Here is a 21,410-nt window from a genome sequence, read left to right on the forward strand (position 1 = left end):
CTACACCTAGCAGCTGTTAGCTTAGCTTAACACACAGACTGGAAACAGCTAGCCGGGCTTTGTCCAAAGGTAACAAAATCTTCCTATCAGCACCTCCAAAGCTCACTAATCAAGAAGTTACACTGTAATTGTCAATCCAAATGAAAACTGAGATTTAAAAATGTCAATTTGGTGTTTTGCGGGGAGTTGTACGCAGCAGCACAGTCCATAGGGACTTGGATTGGGAAATGGAGGGTAACTGTTTCCAGTCCCTCTACAGACCAAACATGGAATCTGAACTGGCAGCTGGAGGTGTGCCAGTTCGCCTCCTGGGCACTGTCGAGGTGACCCTGAGCAAAGCACCCAACCCCAACTACTCATGGCACCTGTCCAGGGCAGCCCCCTCGCTCTGACACCCCTCCATTTAATGCATGTATGGATTCTGATTGTGTATATGTGTGTGTATTTTGGGACTGTGTGTATATGACAACAGAGTGAAAGAAATTGAATTTCCCCTCCAAGATTGATAAAGTATATCTTCTTCTTCTTTTACTACCACCAGAGACTGTTGATAAACCAAGACAGCCTACCTAAGATGAATGCGAGTACACATTATGACCATTTCCTTCGCCCCTAGTCACTGAAGTAAATATTGGAGCCATTTTTCACAAGCCCCATCCCCTCCAGACATTCTGACACTGAAATGGCATTTTTTCAGACAGACAAATCAGGAGAAAGGTAAAACAAGTGGCAAAATAAGGAACAGACATTAAATTTGTACTGTAAAAAATATTGCATTGTTCTGAATCTGACTTTATCCACTCACATGAAGTTTGCCACACTACCAAACAAGGTGGGGGTATGTGGGGGTGAGACAACCACGGCCACTCAGGTGACTGGAAGTGTGCACCATTTTGTACCACTGGCGCAGCTGGTAGTGCACTATCTTCTATAAGAGAGTACCTTTGTTACTACTACTATCTTGGCCATGTGCAGTGATTTCCTGGACCCTTATTGTTGCCATGAGGTTGCCAGGCAACTAGCACTCTTTTTTTGTTAAGCTAAGCTACCTGGCTGCTGGTAGGTAGCCTTATGTTGAACAAACAGACAGAGTGGTATCGACCTTCTCATCTAACTCAGGAAAGAAAACATAAAGCAAACAGTAATGCAGTTTTAGAATAAACACTCAACGATGGGGATGATTTATATCACTCAATATATGACTAAGAAGGTTGAAGGTAACTATTTATTATCAAAAGTGTTTCTGTGTCTGGAAACACTGATTATCTCTGTTGGCGTGAAACACTATTTCCTTATGTTACCTTCATCTTTATGTTCTTTCAGGCCTCCAGCGTCGTCGTCTGATCCCGGCTCTGACCTTGGACTCGTCCTCCTCCTCCTCACCTTCTCACCGCTCCTCCAAACAGGCCATCACTTCATCTTCGTCCTCTTCCTCCAGCCCAGGTGCATGCTGGGTAGATGGTCCACTGGGGCCCCCAACTCCCTCAAACCTCAGAGGTGCAACTGCGACGACAGAAACCTTCGAGATCAAGGTGTACGAGATTGATGATGTTGAGCGACTGCAGAAGAGGAGAGACAAAGGAGGGAGCAAGGTGAGAGAAAGAATGGAGGCGGGTGAGGTATGGGTGAGAGGAGGGAAGGAGAGACAAACCTCAGCTACATGGTGGCTGCACCATTGATAATGATGTATTTTAACAATATCCAGTTCCAACTAGACCACATTTAAAATCTCTGGCTTCCATCAGTCGCCTTAAAATATGATTATTCACCACAGTTTTCCCACAGTGTTGTGGATGTCAGTATTCAGGTGGGACTAGTTTAACCAGAGAATGTTTTCGGCAGCAGTACAGGTAAAGGAGGCTGTGACTTTGTGAGAATTGCAAACATTGCAGGAACAGATCAGACAAAAAATCCCCAATCTCTATGAGTAAGAGAAACTTCTTCACATACAGCAGGGCTAAAGTGAGGGAAAATGGTAATATAAGGCAAAGAAAGGAGGAGAAAAGAGAGATTAACAGTGTGGAAGACTGGATTTAGAAACAAAAGAGGCTGCAACAAAAGCAAGGAGGGGTTAAAGAGAGAATGTGTGTGAGGTGAATATACTGTGTGTTGGTAGAGACAGGGAGAATGAGGAATGGATGTGAGGAGAGAATTACAGAAGGTGGAGAGCCAAAGAGCAGAGAAAGAGGCCCAGAGGGCAGGAGGCATATTGCACTCCATGTCAAAGAAATTGATTGGATGACTAATAGTTGTGGAACAAATTAAAACGCAGTAAGTGTTCTGTTGGACAGTGTTGCTGGAGGAGGCTGGAGAGGAGAGAAGACAGGAAGCAAAGGGATCTGAGTTACAGTACTGTAAGTGATGATGAGGAACTTCAGAAAAAAAAACAAGTTTTAAAAATACAACAGTAAGGATTTTCACAAAATGAATGAATCAACATTAGCATTATGTTCTATATGAAAATTAAGCCATTCCTCTGAATAAATCTACATTATATTTCCCTCTGTGTTGCTTCATGTTAGAAGTTATTAAATATTCTCCAGATTTAGCAGAATACAGAGTGCTACTGTAAAACTCATGAAACTGCTGCAAATACATGCACAGTGCAGGTTTTTGGGTTTCTACTCTTAAACCTTTATGTATTCAGGAGAGGCAGCATTGTGAGCTTTGCGAAAGAGGGTGGGAGAGAAAACCATGAAATATAGATTTTCCCTGCAGCATGCCTTAAGAAAGCCACTTAACCCCCGACCGCTCCAGTGAAGCTGCTCACTGTCCGAAAGAGCTCGGCTGCGGTCACATCCGGGGTCGATGAATGTCAAGCAGGCTGCTGCTGAAAGGGAGCTACATGTGTTTCACAACACACTCCGCCAGATAAATAAAGGTGAATAAAATCCACATCCGCCTGTCTGTCCTGTCTCTGTGTGTCAGGAGGTGGTGTATGTCAGTGCCAAGCTCCGTCTGTTGGAGCACCGTCAGCAGAGAATCAGTGAAGTCAGAGCCAAGTACCAGTGTCTGAAGAAAGAGCTGGAACAAACCAAACAGTACCTGATGCTGGAGCCGCACAAATGGACCACTGAGTGTAAGTAAGACTCTGATACATCAGCGAGTATGTTTGTATGTGTGTGTTTTATCATGTATTCTACACTTGAGATCTCAACTGGTCAGAAGACGATTTTTATGATGATTACTTGTAAAGGAAGACATCATCCGTGCCATAGATTATTAAGCATATTTGTCTCTATCATTTCTTGCCTGAATTTGAAATTCAAGCACCCTATATGTGTGTGTGTGTGTGTGTGTGTGTATATATATATATATATATATATATATATATGTGTATATATATATACAGTACAGGCCAAAAGTTTGGACACACCTTCTCATTCAATGCGTTTTCTTTATTTTCATGACTATTTACATTGTAGATTCTCACTGAAGGCATCAAAACTATGAATGAACACATGTGGAGTTATGTACTTAACAAAAAAAGGTGAAATAACTGAAAACATGTTTTATATTCTAGTTTCTTCAAAATAGCAACCCTTTGCTCTGATTACTGCTTTGCACACTCTTGGCATTCTCTCCATCAGCTTCAAGAGGTAGTCACCTGAAATGGTTTCCACTTCACAGGTGTGCCTTATCAGGGTTAATTAGTGGAATTTCTTGCTTTATCAATGGGGTTGGGACCATCAGTTGTGTTGTGCAGAAGTCAGGTTAATACACAGCCGACAGCCCTATTGGACAACTGTTAAAATTCATATTATGGCAAGAACCAATCAGCTAACTAAAGAAAAATGAGTGGCCATCATTACTTTAAGAAATGAAGGTCAGTCAGTCCGGAAAATTGCAAAAACTTTAAATGTGTCCCCAAGTGGAGTCGCAAAAACCATCAAGCGCTACAACGAAACTGGCACACATGAGGACCGACCCAGGAAAGGAAGACCAAGAGTCACCTCTGCTTCTGAGGATAAGTTCATCCGAGTCACCAGCCTCAGAAATGGCAAGTTAACAGCAGCTCAGATCAGAGACCAGATGAATGCCACACAGAGTTCTAGCAGCAGACCCATCTCTAGAACAACGTTAAGAGGAGACTGCGCCAATCAGGCCTTCATGGTCAAATAGCTGCTAGGAAACCACTGCTAAGGAGAGGCAACAAGCAGAAGAGATTTGTTTGGGCCAAGAAACACAAGGAATGGACATTAGACCAGTGGAAATCTGTGCTTTGGTCTGATGAGTCCAAATTTGAGATCTTTGGTTCCAACCGCCGTGTCTTTGTGAGACGCAGAAAAGGTGAACGGATGGATTCCACATGCCTGGTTCCCACTGTGAAGCATGGAGGAGGAGGTGTGATGGTGTGGGGGTGTTTTGCTGGTGACACTGTTGGGGATTTATTCAAAATTGAAGGCACACTGAACCAGCATGGCTACCACAGCATCCTGCAGCGACATGCCATCCCATCCGGTTTGCGTTTAGTTGGACGATCATTTATTTTTCAACAGGACAATGACCCCAAACACACCTCCAGGCTGTGTAAGGGCTATTTGACCAAGAAGGAGAGTGATGGAGTGCTGCGGCAGATGACCTGGCCTCCACAGTCACCGGACCTGAACCCAATCGAGATGGTTTGGGGTGAGCTGGACCGCAGAGTGAAGGCAAAGGGGCCAACAAGTGCTAAACACCTCTGGGAACTCCTTCAAGACTGTTGGAAAACCATTTCAGGTGACTACCTCTTGAAGCTCATGGAGAGAATGCCAAGAGTGTGCAAAGCAGTAATCAGAGCAAAGGGTGGCTATTTTGAAGAAACTAGAATATAAAACATGTTTTCAGTTATTTCACCTTTTTTTGTTAAGTACATAACTCCACATGTGTTCATTCATAGTTTTGATGCCTTCAGTGAGAATCTACAATGTAAATAGTCATGAAAATAAAGAAAACGCATTGAATGAGAAGGTGTGTCCAAACTTTTGGCCTGTACTGTATATGTGTGTGTGTGTATATATATATATATATATATATAGATATGTGTGTGTATATATATATTTATATATGATGGCAGTTTTATCCAATCAGTTTATTTCTGTTTGTTTAAAATGGTTCTTCAATTGCTATGTTATTTTATATTTTTCTTATTGTCAGCAAATCGAATGAAACACCTCTGGATTTTCTCATTTCACAGTTCGTACGTCTTCGATTCCTTTCCTCTCCCCCTCACATCTTAAATGTGTTTGATGCTTCTTGCGGTTGGTGCAGCACATATAGTGGTATTACGCAGTTGTGACCTGGGTGACTGAGGGTCTGAGCGCCGCGCTGTGCACCTCCAAGATCTTAAAGCTACGCAGACGGGGGTACACAGACCATGCCGAATGACTGGCTAGCTGCAGAGCGCAGATGTGTGTATACACCAATTCAAGTTTCTGGCACTTTGAAAATGGAGTGCTTTGATGAAACGTTGGCTAAGCAAGTCTGAAGGTGTATAGACCAGACTGCTTTGACCGCAGTCTCTATGAATGACCAGACGTTCATGGGGGACTGTGCGTGGTGCCGTTAGCATTGCACTGACCGCAAGATGCACACATTAGTCCCTCCCACCTGAGATTCAAGGAGGACAGTTGAGGAGAAAGAAGTCAGGGCAACTGGCATGTCACAAAATGAGACATACGTGCTTCTTAGCTGTCATTTTAAGGCAATATCAATTAAATATAACATGTGACACAACTGTGTGTCACACCGATCATGCCACTTTTATATGTCATAGATGTAGGAAATACTTGCCAACAGGATACACCTTTGCATCCTCGCCCATAGCTCCTTTGGCAAGCTTCCTCTCTCCTCAAGATCAATTTCAGCAATCGAGGCATACTTCAGGATGGTGTGCTTTAATCAATTTCCAGGTCACAGGCGGTAGGGTGCAGGAGAGAGGAGACAAGGAGGCTCAAAATAGACAAATAAGAAAAGCCCCCAAACTAACAACTGTCTATCCTGTATGCTGCTTATGACAACAAGCCCAGTGGTACTTTTCCAGTATGTAAATCTTTAAAAAAGGCTCATAAATATAAAGTTTCATATTTAAAAAGAGACTCAGTAATTACAGCGGGGCACTGTAATTTTCTAGCAAACTTGACTCAAACAGGGGCTGCAGAATAACACACAGTTGGTGCTCTAGTGAGGTATTTACAGCAGCAAGTTTGATAGTTGCAATGGAGATCTTTGACACAGAGGAATAATATCAGGCTTTGGAAAATACTTGTTACAGGATGAATTAATCGCTGGTTTTGGTATTTTCATGGAATATGTTGATAATAAGAAAAATATATATTATATGACCAGACTTATCCATTTAGCTGAGATATATACTCTTGAACAAAGTACATATAGCAGTGTTTAAACAAGCTGTGTCACACTTTATCTCTGCCATATCCAGTTGAGCTACAGCAGGCTTACGAAGTGGACTCACTGGAGTATCTGGAAGCTCTGGAGACAGTGACGGACAAACTGGAGACCAGAGTCAACTTCTGCAAAGCCCATCTCATGATGATCACCTGCTTTGATGTGTCCTCAAGACATCGGTAGACAGATGGAGGGACGGAGAGCCGGAGGACGGAGAGGCAGACGAACAGCTGGACTCAATTAGATGTCAACATTTGGACCCTTTGCCTGACGATAAATCAGACACCTTCAGAAAACATCTCCTAAACAAATACATCTTACTGGATGACTGGATAGTTGGTAGGAGGGAGACGGGGATGGACTGACCACTGGATCCTGCATGTCATCCTTACAGTATGTCTCCTCCAGATGTAAATAGGCAGAAGGACAGATGGACGGGGAGATGGAGGGATGAAAGATATATAGAGGTATTTAACAGGCCAACACATAGATGAGTCAGTAGATTTGGGTCATGGAGACAGAAAAAGAAGTTGAACAGCATCTACTGAGTGGGCCACTTTGAATCAGTTAAACATGGCTGCCCAGAGACGCAGCCAGAAGCTTCTGAGTCTGAAAAGAAACATCAAACATCTCCAAGAGAACATGGTTTCCCAGAGAAGTGAATAATTAGCCCACTGAGACACCTCTTACACTGAGCCAAACATTTAGGAATGTATTGAGAGGAAAGGAGTGGAGAGAGGAACAAAACAAAACAAAAAAAACACCTTTTTTTCAACAAAGAAGGAGAAAGAAGAGGTGTGGGAGAGGAGAAGAACAGCTCCTCATCTCCCATCATTTCAGAGGAGCACTTTTTAGAATTTTCGCAGTCGAGAGCCATTTGGCTGTAAATAGAGTGCTGACGACAGAATGGCCTGGTATTGTTGTGCAGTTAATAAAAAAGACTGACCAAGAGAAAGACAGGAGGACAAAGAAAAAAACGATTTAGATAAGTGCCTTGTGAACATTTCAACAATACCAAGACCGATTCTCTTTCTCTCTGAATTTGTGTACATGCAGTAAGTATGGTGCTAGCATAGAAAAAAAGACCACAAAAGATCAGTGTCCTTGGAAAATCTGAATTTATAGCCATTTCTGAATGTGATGTTCTGCTGTCAGTGTTTCACTATATCATAAACAAAGTAATACTGTATGTTTGAACGGTCTTTGGTACACTGATGAGAGATGAGACTAAATTTAAACTAAAAAAAATTAAAGAGGACCTCGAGAACATGGAGACACTAAGTCCTCTTTAAAACAACAAAATGTTGCAAGGACCAAAAATCCAATTAGACGTACATTAACATACATGATTTTTTTTTTTAAAGGACACAGAGTTATGTGTGTTTAAACAAAGAAAAAAAAGCTAGTTTCCCGTGGCGTTGTTTTGGACTTTACCCACAAACAACACATCTGAGTTTTGACCCTCAGGGGCATACATACATACATACATACATACATAATACAGTATGTTTCCCTTGATACAGATGTAACGGCTTTTTCATGTTCACAAAGCAAGTCTGAGTCACACAGGGGGTGGAAATGAAAATGTTTTTCTCTGCGATCCAGTGAGTGAAGTCCGTCCGTCGATCGACTTGACTGACTGACGCGCAGACTGTCTGTTATTTGTATCCGTGTTGTTCTGCTCTATTCTTAAAGAAACTGAATGATTCGTCAATGTGTGTGTTTTATATCGAGGTATCATTTTTTTATTTGAGTGCAATGGGACCATGTAGAGATTGTGAATGATAGGAAGAGAATGGAAATAGGGTTAGCAGATATTTAAGAGTAAATTATGAGACGGACACAAGTTGGCTACTGAATAAGCTCATTGATATATGTGTGAATTTAGGCTGGAAACACTAACATGGGACTACAATTATGGCTACGTAAATACTTCCAGTGTTGTCTTTATTAAAAGGACACAAACATCATAAAGGACTAATTTAAACAAAATATATAAAGGAATGAACGAGAGCTAAAGAAAGAAAAGGATGATGACCAAATTATGAGGCGCGGATCTCTGCCTGGTTCCATTTTTTTGGACGGATAGCAACACTTAAGATTTGTTAATATTATTATCTATGGTGCTTGAGATGTTTATGATCTAAATGTTTGTACAAATATAAATATATGAAAGAGCTCGTTTCCCTCTGAAATACAGAACAAATACCCTTCGAATGCTTCTTCTACATCGCTGTCATGGTGTCTGTTGTTCGCCACCCTCTTCCCTCTGAATGCCTTTTGCCCAGCAAGCAGAGAGCATTCTGGGAGATCCTGTTTGTTGTCTGAGAGGTAAAAGGAGGAACAGACACCGACTGTAATGATACTGGTGTGATTTGTCAAAAGCGTCGCGGTGCTAAATTTATCTGTATCCTAATTGAACAAACGCAGTTTTGATCTTTTTCCACTGGCCTGACACAGAAACAGGAAATGACTTTAAATGTTTTGATCTCCACATGGCTGTGTAAAAAGCTAACAGTCATTGATTTCATGAAGGGTACACCTGCAGTGACAGCCGCGGGATAATCTAGTGGTAAATTACCCCAGAAACTGAGATGCTTTTGACAGACTGGACCTATGAAGCGTTTTCACAGGAGGCGAGTGAAGCAGCCCAGCGACGCCTCTGAACGCTTCCTGTTTTTATCTCCCACTTCACCGTGCCAGTCATGAATGAAGGTTTATTTTTGAGCTCAGGAGAGCAGAGTCGCTTATTAATGTTCTTATTTATTTACACCTTATGATCTTAAAAGTTACTATGCATTAAGAAAAGGAAAAAATAACTGTACATACTTTGCTGAGCCCATGTCATATATAAATATATATACTGTACACATATCATATATGCGCTCATTTTTATTTTATATATCTTCTGTTGATTTCGTTTGCTCCTGTTGTTCCTGTTGGAGACTTTAATGGGTTTCCTAAAACATTCACATTCAGGGTACTTATGTGATTCCAGCACAATAGAAATTTCAGTCGATTAAATATGGACCAGAACTTAAAAATGCTGATGAATTTTTTTTACATGTGAAGAAGAAAACTGTGTTGTTTTCGGTGAGATGCCAGTATATCCTACAGTATTACCTACAGCCTTGTGTAATTAGCAGTGGATGTTTTGGGAACCCCAGCCTCTGGTTAAGCTACATGGCCTGTACGTGTTTCCAGATTTGAGATGCTATGTGTGAGGTTTCACCCTCGATGTGTCAGTGCCAACTCTACCGTGGTAGCGCTTTATAATTCTAGCAATAATTGTGACAAACGGCCAAGGTTTTGGTGGCCCCATATTGTTTATAGCTAACATAATTGTCCACGTAAACCTTTCAGGAACAAGCGTTCCTCTCTCATCGGAGGCAAAACAGACGCACTCATTGTCAGGTGCTTTACATAAAATTATTCACAAAATGCCATCTGTTATATCAGGTTGAAGGGCAAAAAATAACAACGCAGTCTAATGAACAAATTAACAATGTGTTTTTGGAGGAGAGTTCAAGAATTATAGTGTGTTATCTGGAAATCTGACACATAGCATCTTTGAGTTCTTAAGCAGTATTGTGTGTTAAGTCTGGGTCAGACCACATTTTCCAGAAACAGATTTCATCAGCAGCTGTAAGACACTTTAAGTTGTTGTAGGACAGTGGGTCAGTGGTCGGAAAAATCTCTACGTAACTGATTAAAACTAGTTTGTGTGTGTTAAAAGTTAAAAGTGCCAATCTGTTATGTAGAAGACTGAATTATTTCCTATGAAAACTGCCCAGCATTACTGCACATGCTCAGTGGAAACTGAAGTGTGAGGTGTTCACTGTCCGTGTGTTGTTTCCATGACTTAAGACTGCACAAAGTCCTCTGCAGATTGACTGTTTATGAGAAATGTGGTCTGACACATTGTGTTGATGGAAGAGCAAGATGGAGGGATGTAAATAAAGAAAAGTACTGAAAGAGTTTCACATCTGATTCTTCCTTCTTTGAACACATCGTCCATGGACGAGAATTTATGCATAAAGCACCAGACATCCGTCCCATTCCTGATGGGATACTTACATTTTGCATTATGACTTAAAAACATTATAAACTTTACAGATCTATAGCTGTTTGTCCAGATGGTGAACGGCATCATACGAAGTGACATAAGTCATATAGAGAAAATTTAAGTTTAATGACGGACCAAACAATCAAAAATGAACCAGGTAACTGCAGAACATGTAGGCTCTTGTGCATGATCTGCACCTGTCTATCAGCTTAACAACTTCTGCATGTTTAAAACTTCTTTAAAAAAGAGGAACTTAAGTATATTCACAGCCATGTCCTTTACTATATTTCCTACATTACCGAGTTACCTTAATGCACCTCTTATTGCCTAATGAATTCTAGCTAGCTTCTCCAGAAGATAAATCCACTCCCCCAACTCAAGGAAATGTGCTTGATCTTACACTGTCTGCCTGTTATATACAAGATATCATTAGTTCCTACTATGTGTGTGTGTGTTTGTGTGTGTACCTTTGCCAGCCTGTAGGCAGCTTCCTAGGTGACAGAATGCCCTGTTGAGCCTGCTTTGATCATCCACACGCAGCAGGGAACAGGAAGGAGGTGAAAGAAGGAATTGGAGAAAGAGGGAGAGAATAGATGAGAGAAGAGAGTAACAAAAGGGAAACGCAGGGAAAGAGGGAGATAAGTGAGAAAGAATAAGAGTAAAGGATTATGTTTTAGAAGAAGGGGAGAAGAGAGAGATGGCGAGGAGGAGCTGGAAGTGTGCAGGAGAAATAAGATGGATTTTAGGTTATTAAAAAAAAGACAAACACTTGAAAATACAGTAAGAGAATGAACTACTGGGTAATTTTAGGCAAATAATATGCGATCATAACTCACTAAATGAACTCTTTTCTGAACTTCCCTTCTCGCTAAAATCAGCTACCTCAGATAACCGCATGAGTTGAATTTGACAACTATCAGGTCCATCTAGCCTTTGCTTTAATTTTCTTTTATAAAACTGAATCTTCTCTGTAGTCTTCCTCCCAAACCGTCCAAAGCAGCTGAATTGTAGAGAGGTGCCTCTACAGATTTAGACCACTTTAATATGCGCTCAGAAAAGAAAGATGACTTAACATTCTTCTTCTACCTTGCTCTGTTCTTTTCAAACAAGATTTTTTAAGCAACTTCAGTTTGCAGTAAAAAAACAAAAGAGCAAAAGAACGCAGTTGGACCGACCAACTGATGACAGAAAAACATCCCTAGAGCCAAGATGCCAACGTGGCTACAGCCACTATGAAAGAAACTTTCAGCTCCACAAGGGCTCATAATAAAGTTTAAATGAGAGTCACTTACTGTCAAGCTCCAGGTTTTAAGAGCCTGCTCTGATTATGAAGAAGCCCAATCAAAGATGAAAGACAGATGGAGAGGTGATGAGGACATGGTGAAGTTGTCAGGTTAACGTGGAGATATTATTTTGCCTCGCTTTTTCATTCTAAGGGAGATGATGGATATTACCATATATTCATCATCTCCTTATCACTGCGCCCTGAAACACAGGGAGATAATCGAGAAGCGATGCTGGAGATAAAATCTACCGTCTCTGGTTGTTATTATAACTTGAAACAGTGGCATCTCTTTGTGTAAGGAACACAGAGCTGAGAGGGGAGAGGAAAAAGTCAACTGTCAGACAGTGATTTTGACCTATTAAAGGCTCAAACAGTAATTTAAGATGCATAAACTTACATAAAATAATGCAAAGATTTAACAATTTGACATACAGACTGAAGACACAGAGTGAGGGACAGAGAAAGTGAGAGATGCTAGCAGGGAGAGAGTAAAGAAGCCAGAGCAAATGTGAGGTGGTGAAGGGGGAGACACACATAGTGAAGGAGCGTCTCCAAAATGAGAGTGAAAATTGAAAATGGGGGAGAGCAAATGGCAGGAGGGTGAGTGAATGAAAATGGGTTAAAACCACTCGGTGTTCTCTTTGTGATTGGCTCAGGCTGCCTGCAGAGACATGAGGCGAAAGAGAGAGACGCCGACGAACAGTGAATTTAATTTGAAAGCCTTTGGGGGGTGAGAGAGAGACAGAAAATGGGGGAGAGAGAGACGGTGAGTGACAGAAAGGGAGAGACAGAGGGTTATGGTTAAGGGATAGTAAATCTAATTTGATGGCCGTTAAGAGGTGAGAGAGAAGAAAGGGAGAGGGTGAGAGATAGAGAGAAACAGAGCCAATGAAGTGAGTAATGGAGGGAGGAACAGCAGTATTGTACAGCGGGCCAGACTCTTCCACAGACCATTCAGTCCACTAGTTTCATTACTGCACGTCTCCATTCAATCTTCACATTTATTTCATTCAATCTCTTCAAGATGCAATTAATGAAAGTCTTTTCTCTTTTCTTCCACACATATCAGGAAAAAAAGAAGTTGTTGTTACTGCCATAACTTCTGTAATTCTTTAACTATTGTCAATTTAAAAAAACTAGAATTTCCGACTGGTGGCTGCAGCATCTATGTTTGTCCAGACTCATAAAATATACGTAGTGAAGACTCTGAAAGAATTCAATAAAAGGTATTACTCTAAGTGTATGCTTTTGGTGAAATGGAAGTTGTTACTATATTAACATATATGATTCTGATGAATAATTCCTGGTGAAACACACGATCTTGACTTAGAGACTATTTCTACAGAGAAGTACAGAGGACTGATAGAGTTTTTCACCTGAAGCTTTAAATCAGCAAAACCAGTGAGCTTGTGTTGGACACAAAGGTGTAGGCATGACGGTAGATAATACTTCCAATAAAAATGTTTGTTCAAAGAAGCTGCATATTCTTAAGCATGGGTGCTTCACACACATCTTCCCCCCGGCAGCACAGAGGATCTACACAATTAGCACAGTTTCAAGGTGGACACCTGAGATTAGTGACACCAATTCAGCACTGACCATATGTTCCCCTTTCTTTCTAATGGCCAGAAAAGCAATTCTGCAGAACATTATGATGTCATAGTGAAATTAACCTTTAACCTTACTTCATTTTATCCTGTTTGTGTGAAATTTTGTCATAACTAGCGTATGAATTCTGGAGCCATGGCCGAAAACATGTTTTGTGAGGTCACAGTGACCTCTGACCACCAAATCCTGATAAGTTCACTGCCGAGTCCAACTGGACGTTTGTGCCATATTTGAAGAAATCCCCTCAAGCCCTTCTTGAGATATTGAGTTCATGAGTATTAGATTAGATCACAGATGCAAGGTCACAGTGATCTAATCAGATAATCATTGATTCCAAGTGCTCATTTGTGCCAAATTTGGAGAAATTCCCTCCAGGCGTTCTTGAGATATCGGGTTCATGAGAATGAAAAAGACAGATGGACAGAAACCCCAAAAACATAATACCTCTGGCCAGGGCTGTTACCAGCTCTGAGGCACAAACACACAACCGGCCACAGCTGTTGACATGTGCCTAGGCATAATAAAATATAATAATTTTCATGCTGAATAACTGTAAACAGGGAATGGTTCTCTGTCAGCTAATCCAGGAGAGATGAAAGATTTGGAGTTTCTAACATGTCGGCTACTCCAGTGCTGAGAGAGCAAAAAGTTTCAGATAAGTAAAACCTTTTAGAAACATATATATCAAACTCCTACTGGCACACGACCGACCTTCAACATTGAAATGTGGTTGAAATTTGTTGTTTGAACATTAAAACAACATTTAATTCTGATGGTTGTAAAAAGGTTGACAAAATTCTCAAAAATCAACATTGAAATTTCAGAAAGAAATGTGTCAAAGTTCAACATTGAAATAATTTTCAAACAATGTTTAAGGTTTATAAAACAACATTGAAACAACACTGGTGTATGACATTGATTCAAAAGTGATAAACATCAGAATGCCAGTTGCCTCCCATAGTATAGATACTGTCAGGTGTCAGGAGTGTCAGGATCGTAATATTTTGTAATATGTCATGTCACAATATGAAATATTTTGGGCTCAGTATGGTTATAAAACACTTTAACATGTGTCATCACTTTGTTCCACACTGAAATATCTTAACAACTCTTGGATGCACAGTTGTAAACCTTTCATGGTGCCCAGGTGACTTTGGTGACATTTATAGTTTTTTTTTTTTTTTTTAAATATATTTTTGTTTAATAATTTGGTTTATGAGAAAAAAACTGCAAAACTAATGACATTCCCATGAGCCTCAGCGGTACTATGTGTTCAGTGCTAATCACCAAATATTAGCAAGGTAATCTATAGCTCAATGCACCAATGTGCCTGAATGCAGCCTAACAGATGCCATGCATGGCTGTACACATTCGACTTTTTAAAGTGGGTAACACAAACCTTAACTTATTTCATTCAGTTTTTACAAAATGAGGAATCAAGTTCAAAGCTTTTTTTTAAGAAAATTCCTAATTAAGTATGAAAAAAAATGAACAACATTTAAATTTTAAGAAATTAGTCCTTTAAGTCATATAAAAGAGTCCAGTAGCAGTTGTCTCTTGTGGCTTTGTCTCAGTGACGTCTAAATGTCTGTTGACCCATCTCAGTGTGACATTCCTCCATCTTCATCAACAGATCAGTGGTCATGGGGTGATCATCACCATGGGTGACCTTCACGATCTGATAAGCCTGGGAAAGAAGAAATGAAAATGCTTAAGGATGATATATAATTTTGCTAGCTAGTTAATAAATGTAACAGGAAAAAAAACCCACTAACACAACCCCCCCACCCACCATAAATTCTACGCTCAGACTTTGTACTGTTTGTACTTTATCAACTTTACATTGTACAAAAGAAATTACTCACTCTATTCAGTGCAGTGACTTCAGCTCAAGGGACTAAAAGAAATATTGTTCACTGAAGCAACACACAGAATAAGGAAACACAACAGAGACAAAAAGACAAATGGCTACAGCACTGGACTCCCATATGAGGGTCTATATCAAAAACAGTGGGATGGAAGTCAGTAAAAACTTAGAGTTCACCAAGGCGAGGCTCATATCCTGTCTGCTTCTCCAGACTTGGAGCATACTACTGACTGCCTTGTTGGTAATACAATGACTATGGGTAAGTACCTCATACAACCCCACTTCAAAAACTATCCCTTTAACTTGGTGGGTAAAACATAATTCACTGCTCACACCTGTTTGAATGTGTCCAAAGCGTCCTCAATATGTTCCAGGTAATGTTGCAACTTTCCGACTCTTATCAGCTGGACCCCATGGACTGGATGGGGATCAGGGTAGTATTGCCTTTAGAAAGGAAAGAGAAAGATGAAGAGACATGACTTAAGGATAGGCTTGTTATGCTGTTAATACTCTATCTGGTTTAGAAATATTTGTAAAATCAAAGACTTAGAAATCATAAACTGTATTACGTCAGTGTCCTCATAACTTGCACAGTGTAGCGGCTGTAATGCATAATTTGTACATCAATCTGTTTATTTTCTGCCACTTATCCAGGCCCAGGTTATGGGGTATCAGCAGGCTAAGACTTCCTTTCCTCCAGCCCCATCTTCCAGCTGGAACATTTACTATGATTTACAGCAAAAATGCAAAAACAGCTCTGCCTCTGGTCATACGCTGCTGGATAGTTTCTATCAACAGTCCTGTCACCCCATACTCCCATAGTATCCCCCACAAGACACTAAAGGGGACATGATAAAATAAAAACAAAACATGTAGGCTGGATGGCCAAACTCCCATCATCCCTCTAGTATCCTCACATGAGTAAACAGCCACGGTGCATGACCAGGATGGATGCCACACCACTGAATCTTATCAGAGGAATCTGACATTCAACAATCGTCCTCAATCTCCTGTCTCGCATCTTGGCATAAGCTCTCCCAAGGAAGCTGAGCTGAGCGATGCCCCCATAATTGGATCACACTCTCTGGTCCCATTTGTTTTTTTTAAAACGAAAACCACCACAGGCACTGTCCTTGAACTTCACATGACATGAACACGTTGAGATTTTTAACTGTGTCTAGGTGGCCATAAAAAGCCAGTCAAACCAAGGCATGCATTATATGATGAAGTTCCATCAAGTCCACTTTTCAATGTAAATGTTTAAGTGTAGCGTTGTAGGAAAATTATTAAATATAAAAGCATGTGAATGTCATCATGAATAAAAATAACTATGTATGAAGGTGTATAAGTCATCCATGGTAATGGAGTGTTTTATAAGGCCTCAGGATGGGTTCATGCTGGACACGGCAGCGCCATGTAGCGCCCTTGTTTTCCCTGGAGCGTTGCCCGCTTCCTTTCAGCACCCATGTTAACCAGTTGGGCTGTTCACATCTGATGTGCACTGGCTCCAAGCTCTGCAGCTGGCCCGCAATCTGCAGCAATAATTTCTGCATCTGGTCTATTTTTTCTGAATATCTGATTTATGATATAAATGATCTGATTCTTATAATTTAAGAAATATGCATCCCATGCTTACTTATTCCACATATTTGTCAGTTGTGTCTTAAAAGAGAACAAGAGAGTTGAGCAGACACACACAAGCAGACAGAGATAGAGCTGTATGTGTGGTTAGAAAAGAGCAGAGGAGCAGAATCACTTCCTGGCCAGCACAGAGAAACGGCCAAGCAACTGTGCCAGACTGCTTGTGCAACAACTGACAAATCAAGACGTTTCCACGTCCAGTGTGAATATGTTGTCAGAGTCCTTCACTGTCTTCATGCAGGCATGTGGAGATGCTTTGGGATTTTTTAAGTTTAGTTCAAGAGGGAAACCTTGTAGATAGCAAACAGACTGGACAGAGGGCTCCAGGACAACTGTTTTGAAAGCTCCAAGACAGCCTGATTACACTTGCATCTGTATGACGTGTGAGATTCGCTGTATGAGGCTGAACCACTGCTCTGTTACTTCAAGTGTTTTGTATTAAAGCAACAACAACTGAGGCTCATCGACTTAATTTAATTATTCATCAAAATGAAGACTACAGAGAGTACAAGTTTTCTTCATCATGTAGACTAGAGGTGGCAAAACTGAAAAACATGCACTTAACCACTCGCTTTAATTTGCCAGTGTGCGCTCGAGTCACTTGTGAAGCCTAAGGCAGTCCACTCACATGCACAGCACGGACAACAGACAACAAGACAGATGATTAAATGAACAAGACTAATAAAATTTGCTTGCCAGTCAGTGTCTGGATGCATGTGTGACATGTGTACAAGTGGATGTGTAAGCAAGGACTGGTCTTAACAAAAGCAAAAAAAAAAAAAACAGAAATTCAATTAGTATGTGCATATGTGGATTGTGCAAATCTATTTTTGTTGTCTGACTTTCCACTTTAAAGACAGTTTAATTGCTACTCTGTTCCTAGGGCAACAGCTTTGGTCCCTGTTTACCTCCTGTCAGCTACTGCATTAACCAATATTCCAACAGGAAATAGCTCGTTTGCAATCATGGGACTGCGATGACGCACAAAATTCAGATGAAGGGCAGGGAGTGATAAATGTATATACTGCATGAATTAGATATAGAGGTTAGTGACAATATGAAAAGGTTGGATGCACCTGCAGGTTGTCAGGTATCGTCAGAAAATTGAAACTCATGTTGGATGTGATCCATACAAAATGAAGAAAAGTGGTTTTTCCATTAACTACACCGTTTTGCCCAGAGTGGACACAATCGTTGTTACAAATTACCTCATCTCCCAGACCTCCTGAAGTTACTAACCTTACATTGCAAGTCGATAAAAGCGTACAAGAGTCTACTGGACTAAAACTATTCTGTGTGCAGTTGGGTCCACGGCTGAAATGACAGCTTTTTTGGTTTTGGCTGGGTGAGTAAATGTGCTTGAGAATAACTGTCTTTTGTATTTCAACTATGTACATGGATGCACCATGGTCAGGCTAATATTACTAGCTAACGTTAGCTAACTTTAGCTACTATTTTCTACGTAGTAGATCAACTGTTCCCAGAGGTCTGGTGAAATGTAGTAAACAATCTGGGTTGTGGCTAAAAACATGGAGAAGTTGTCACAGGACATTGTAACTGCATTCAACTCAAGGCCTGTTTAATACAATGCTTTAACATTTATGTTTGAAATTAGTTGACTCTGCTCCTCCAAAATGAAGACATAGGTTTTTGATACCCATTTGCTGCTGTTTCTCAGTGTGTTTTTTTTAAACATCTCCCATGTCAACACATTCTCACTTCAACCTCGTCACATATCGAAATTTGGTCATGTAGGCCTACTTTCCACCTCTGCATATGACGTGAAAGGTACCCTGGGTGCGCTGGTCGTTGACTTTCTGGGATGCAGTGTCAACTTCTGCCTGTTATGTGTTGTTGTCGGTTTCCAAAATACGCTTCTGTTTTCACAGGAAATGTACCATTTACATATGGTCTCTTTCAAAATAAATGCACTACGCCTGGACAACACCTCAAAGTGACATTTTTCTCCCTTCAACAACTAACATGTGTGGTCACATTTTGCCAACACTTGCTTGTGGTTGGGTTTAGACAACAACAGCACATGGTTGGGTTTAGGAAAAAAGAGCAAGGTATGGCTTTACAATCTTACTGGAAGCAGAAGTCAGTGGTTTTTATACCCCTCCTGCCCTCCCTACTCGGACTTCCGCTGCCTTTATTTTTGTTGTTGTCCCGCCGTGTTTCCTCCTGATGCTGCTGGGCATTTCTAAACTATAATGGCAACTGGCCGTGTATCATGCTGACGTAAGAAGACAGCTTTTTTCATCGGTGTCTGACGGCTGAAGTCAGTGACCAAGTGGCAGTTTTCGACAACTCCGGAGTGAGACCGGGTTGATGACGTCACATGCAAGAAAACTAATATACTTGTACCCATTTAGAATGTTTATGCTCTTAAATTAGACAGTCTATATTCATTATTTGGCATCCTAGCTCTTTCAATTCATTCCTTCCCATTCAAGTTTCACTACTTTAACAATCAGACAGTAAGAGAAGCACATAAAAAGATATTTCAAAGGAAGGAAAATATATTTTAAAGATATAATTTTTATTATCCACAAACAAACAGGTGCGCGCTGTCCTCACGGTGCCCTGATTCCCCCTGAAGCCAGTCTTACAGAGACAGAAAAAGATACAGGAAGAGCGAGTGTTGCTTTTGATCAGTGATGCGTATCCATAGTGACAGAGCCAGAGTTATGATCAGATCAATGATTCTGACACCAAGAGACTCCCACAGCACTCACAGGGACACACATAAACGCACAGATCCATTTGTATGCACACATACATGCAAATGGCTTAACATTTATGCTTAATGATACACTGATGCTTAATGACCTGTTTTCTTAACATATAGCCAAACCCACAATAATGTAAAAACAAACAGGCTGTTAAGAGACAGTTCACACACAAAGCGCTGGGACATTTCTAGTCCTTCAAAGATAAATACACACCAGGGACTTTTAGGAAGCAGCTTTGTTGTTGGTAAACACTGGAGTTCTCGAAACACTCATTTACCTGACTACGATGTCATTTATCCTCTTTTCTCCTTCATCCCTCTCCTCTAATCTCTCCTTCCTTTTCCTATTTCATATCTCCTATGCTCTGCTCCTACCTGTTTATATTTGTGCTTTGTGCCCCGCTAGCTGCAGGGATTAAAGGTGGTGACGTCGGTCGGTCGGTTGCTTCCTTCTTTCCCCTGCTGCACTCCATTCATTCCTCCCCTCCACTCTACCTCTGCTGCCCTAAGTCCTCCCTCTGTTCACTCTCTCTGTTTTCTCCTGATTGCACACACAGACTGTTTAAAAAAAAAAGAAAAAAGAAAAGAAATCTTATATAAGGCGGCATTTAAACACTCACTGGACAAGAATTTAGATTTCTTGTCTGAGGCTCATTCTCACTCTCTGGCACTCACTCACACAAACACACAGATCTGAAAGTAAACACAGACACATGAATACACAAATGCACGGAGGCATTAATGTATGAGCATGCATGCACACAAAGATAAGGTCAATTTAAATCCACTTCACCCTCTGTAACCTGGCATATTTGCCAGATTTCACTTCTTTCCAGAGTAAACGCAACACAAGCCGGCTCAATATTCTCCTGGAAGCTACACTGCATCTGTTATTAGGAGAACATTCATCTTAATTATTTCTTCATGGACTGAAAACAGTAACTTTCTGATAGCAAAAGTTTTTCACTCTTTGATTTAAAAGGAAAATCTGCTTTCTGACACGAATGTAATCAAAGTTGATTAACTCGTAGTGGTCACAGCCAGAGTAATTTAAAACTCTATGGATCTCATCTTACACCCAGTGCAAAGCGGCACACAGCACAGTGCAACTGTCATTGCTAGTTTCAGATCGACGCAGTTGTGATTTTCATGGCCAGTGCCCACATTGTCTCACAGCAAATGTACTTCAACTGAAAGAAAGAAAGCAACTGCACCACTGACAAATAAAAACCTGGCCTGAAATCAGAATGGCGCAGTATTTTCATGCTATGTAAAGGGCGCATTATTCAGATAGTAAGATGCACCTACCTGTTATACACATATGGATGTATGGATGGGTTGTGGGTGGGTGAAATAATACATCATTGATGAGGAAAAGTGTAACTACATTCTTTAAAATATGAATATAGCAAAGCAGAGCTCCCGTTGCTCTGCAGCAGACTCCCCACTAAGAGAGAGGCTCTGCACATTAATACCTAAAGAGCAGTGTAACTTCATTGATTACTTCAAAAGCTAAAAGTTTTCCTCTGTCAAGTTTGTAATTATCGTTTTTTTTACTATTTCTGCTTAAACGTCCCACTATATTTGCTGCAGTAACATTACTACTCTCACTATATACTGTTTGCTTGTTCAATTTGCTCAATCCACCGTATAAATATCAGTGTGCCTTGTGCAGTTGCACCTGGCTTTTAAAGGGAAGCAACCCTGATTGGTTGAATTCATGTTATGCCCAAAATACACCTATAATTACTTGAGGGACTAAATGCAACCTGTTTGCCCCATGCTCCTCACTATGTGCTGAGATTATGCACTGTTTAACCAG

The 21,410-nt window shown here is 40.7% G+C and overlaps 2 protein-coding genes across 2 annotated transcripts in view; one reads left to right on the forward strand and one right to left on the reverse strand.

Annotated features, from left to right (window-relative positions):
- The window catches only part of kif26ba (kinesin family member 26Ba), a 126,615-nt gene extending 116,251 nt beyond the window's left edge, over positions 1-10,364 (forward strand). The window contains exons 26-28 of the mRNA XM_033622806.2: positions 1,324-1,592; positions 2,929-3,079; positions 6,422-10,364. Coding sequence (XP_033478697.2) covers positions 1,324-1,592; positions 2,929-3,079; positions 6,422-6,570 — 569 coding nt within the window. The 3' untranslated portion in view covers positions 6,571-10,364. The remainder of the gene's footprint in view (positions 1-1,323; positions 1,593-2,928; positions 3,080-6,421) is intronic.
- A 3,836-nt stretch (positions 10,365-14,200) lies between these two features.
- The window catches only part of smyd3 (SET and MYND domain containing 3), a 119,326-nt gene continuing 112,116 nt past the window's right edge, over positions 14,201-21,410 (reverse strand). Inside the window, exons 11-12 of the mRNA XM_033626507.2 lie at positions 15,549-15,657; positions 14,201-15,033 (exon numbers count right to left, since the gene is read on the reverse strand). Of these exons, the coding sequence (XP_033482398.2) occupies positions 14,917-15,033; positions 15,549-15,657 (226 nt within the window). The 3' untranslated portion in view covers positions 14,201-14,916. The remainder of the gene's footprint in view (positions 15,034-15,548; positions 15,658-21,410) is intronic.

Source organism: Epinephelus lanceolatus, chromosome 2 (assembly GCF_041903045.1).
Source record: "Epinephelus lanceolatus isolate andai-2023 chromosome 2, ASM4190304v1, whole genome shotgun sequence".
Taxonomy (NCBI): Eukaryota; Metazoa; Chordata; class Actinopteri; order Perciformes; family Serranidae; genus Epinephelus; species Epinephelus lanceolatus.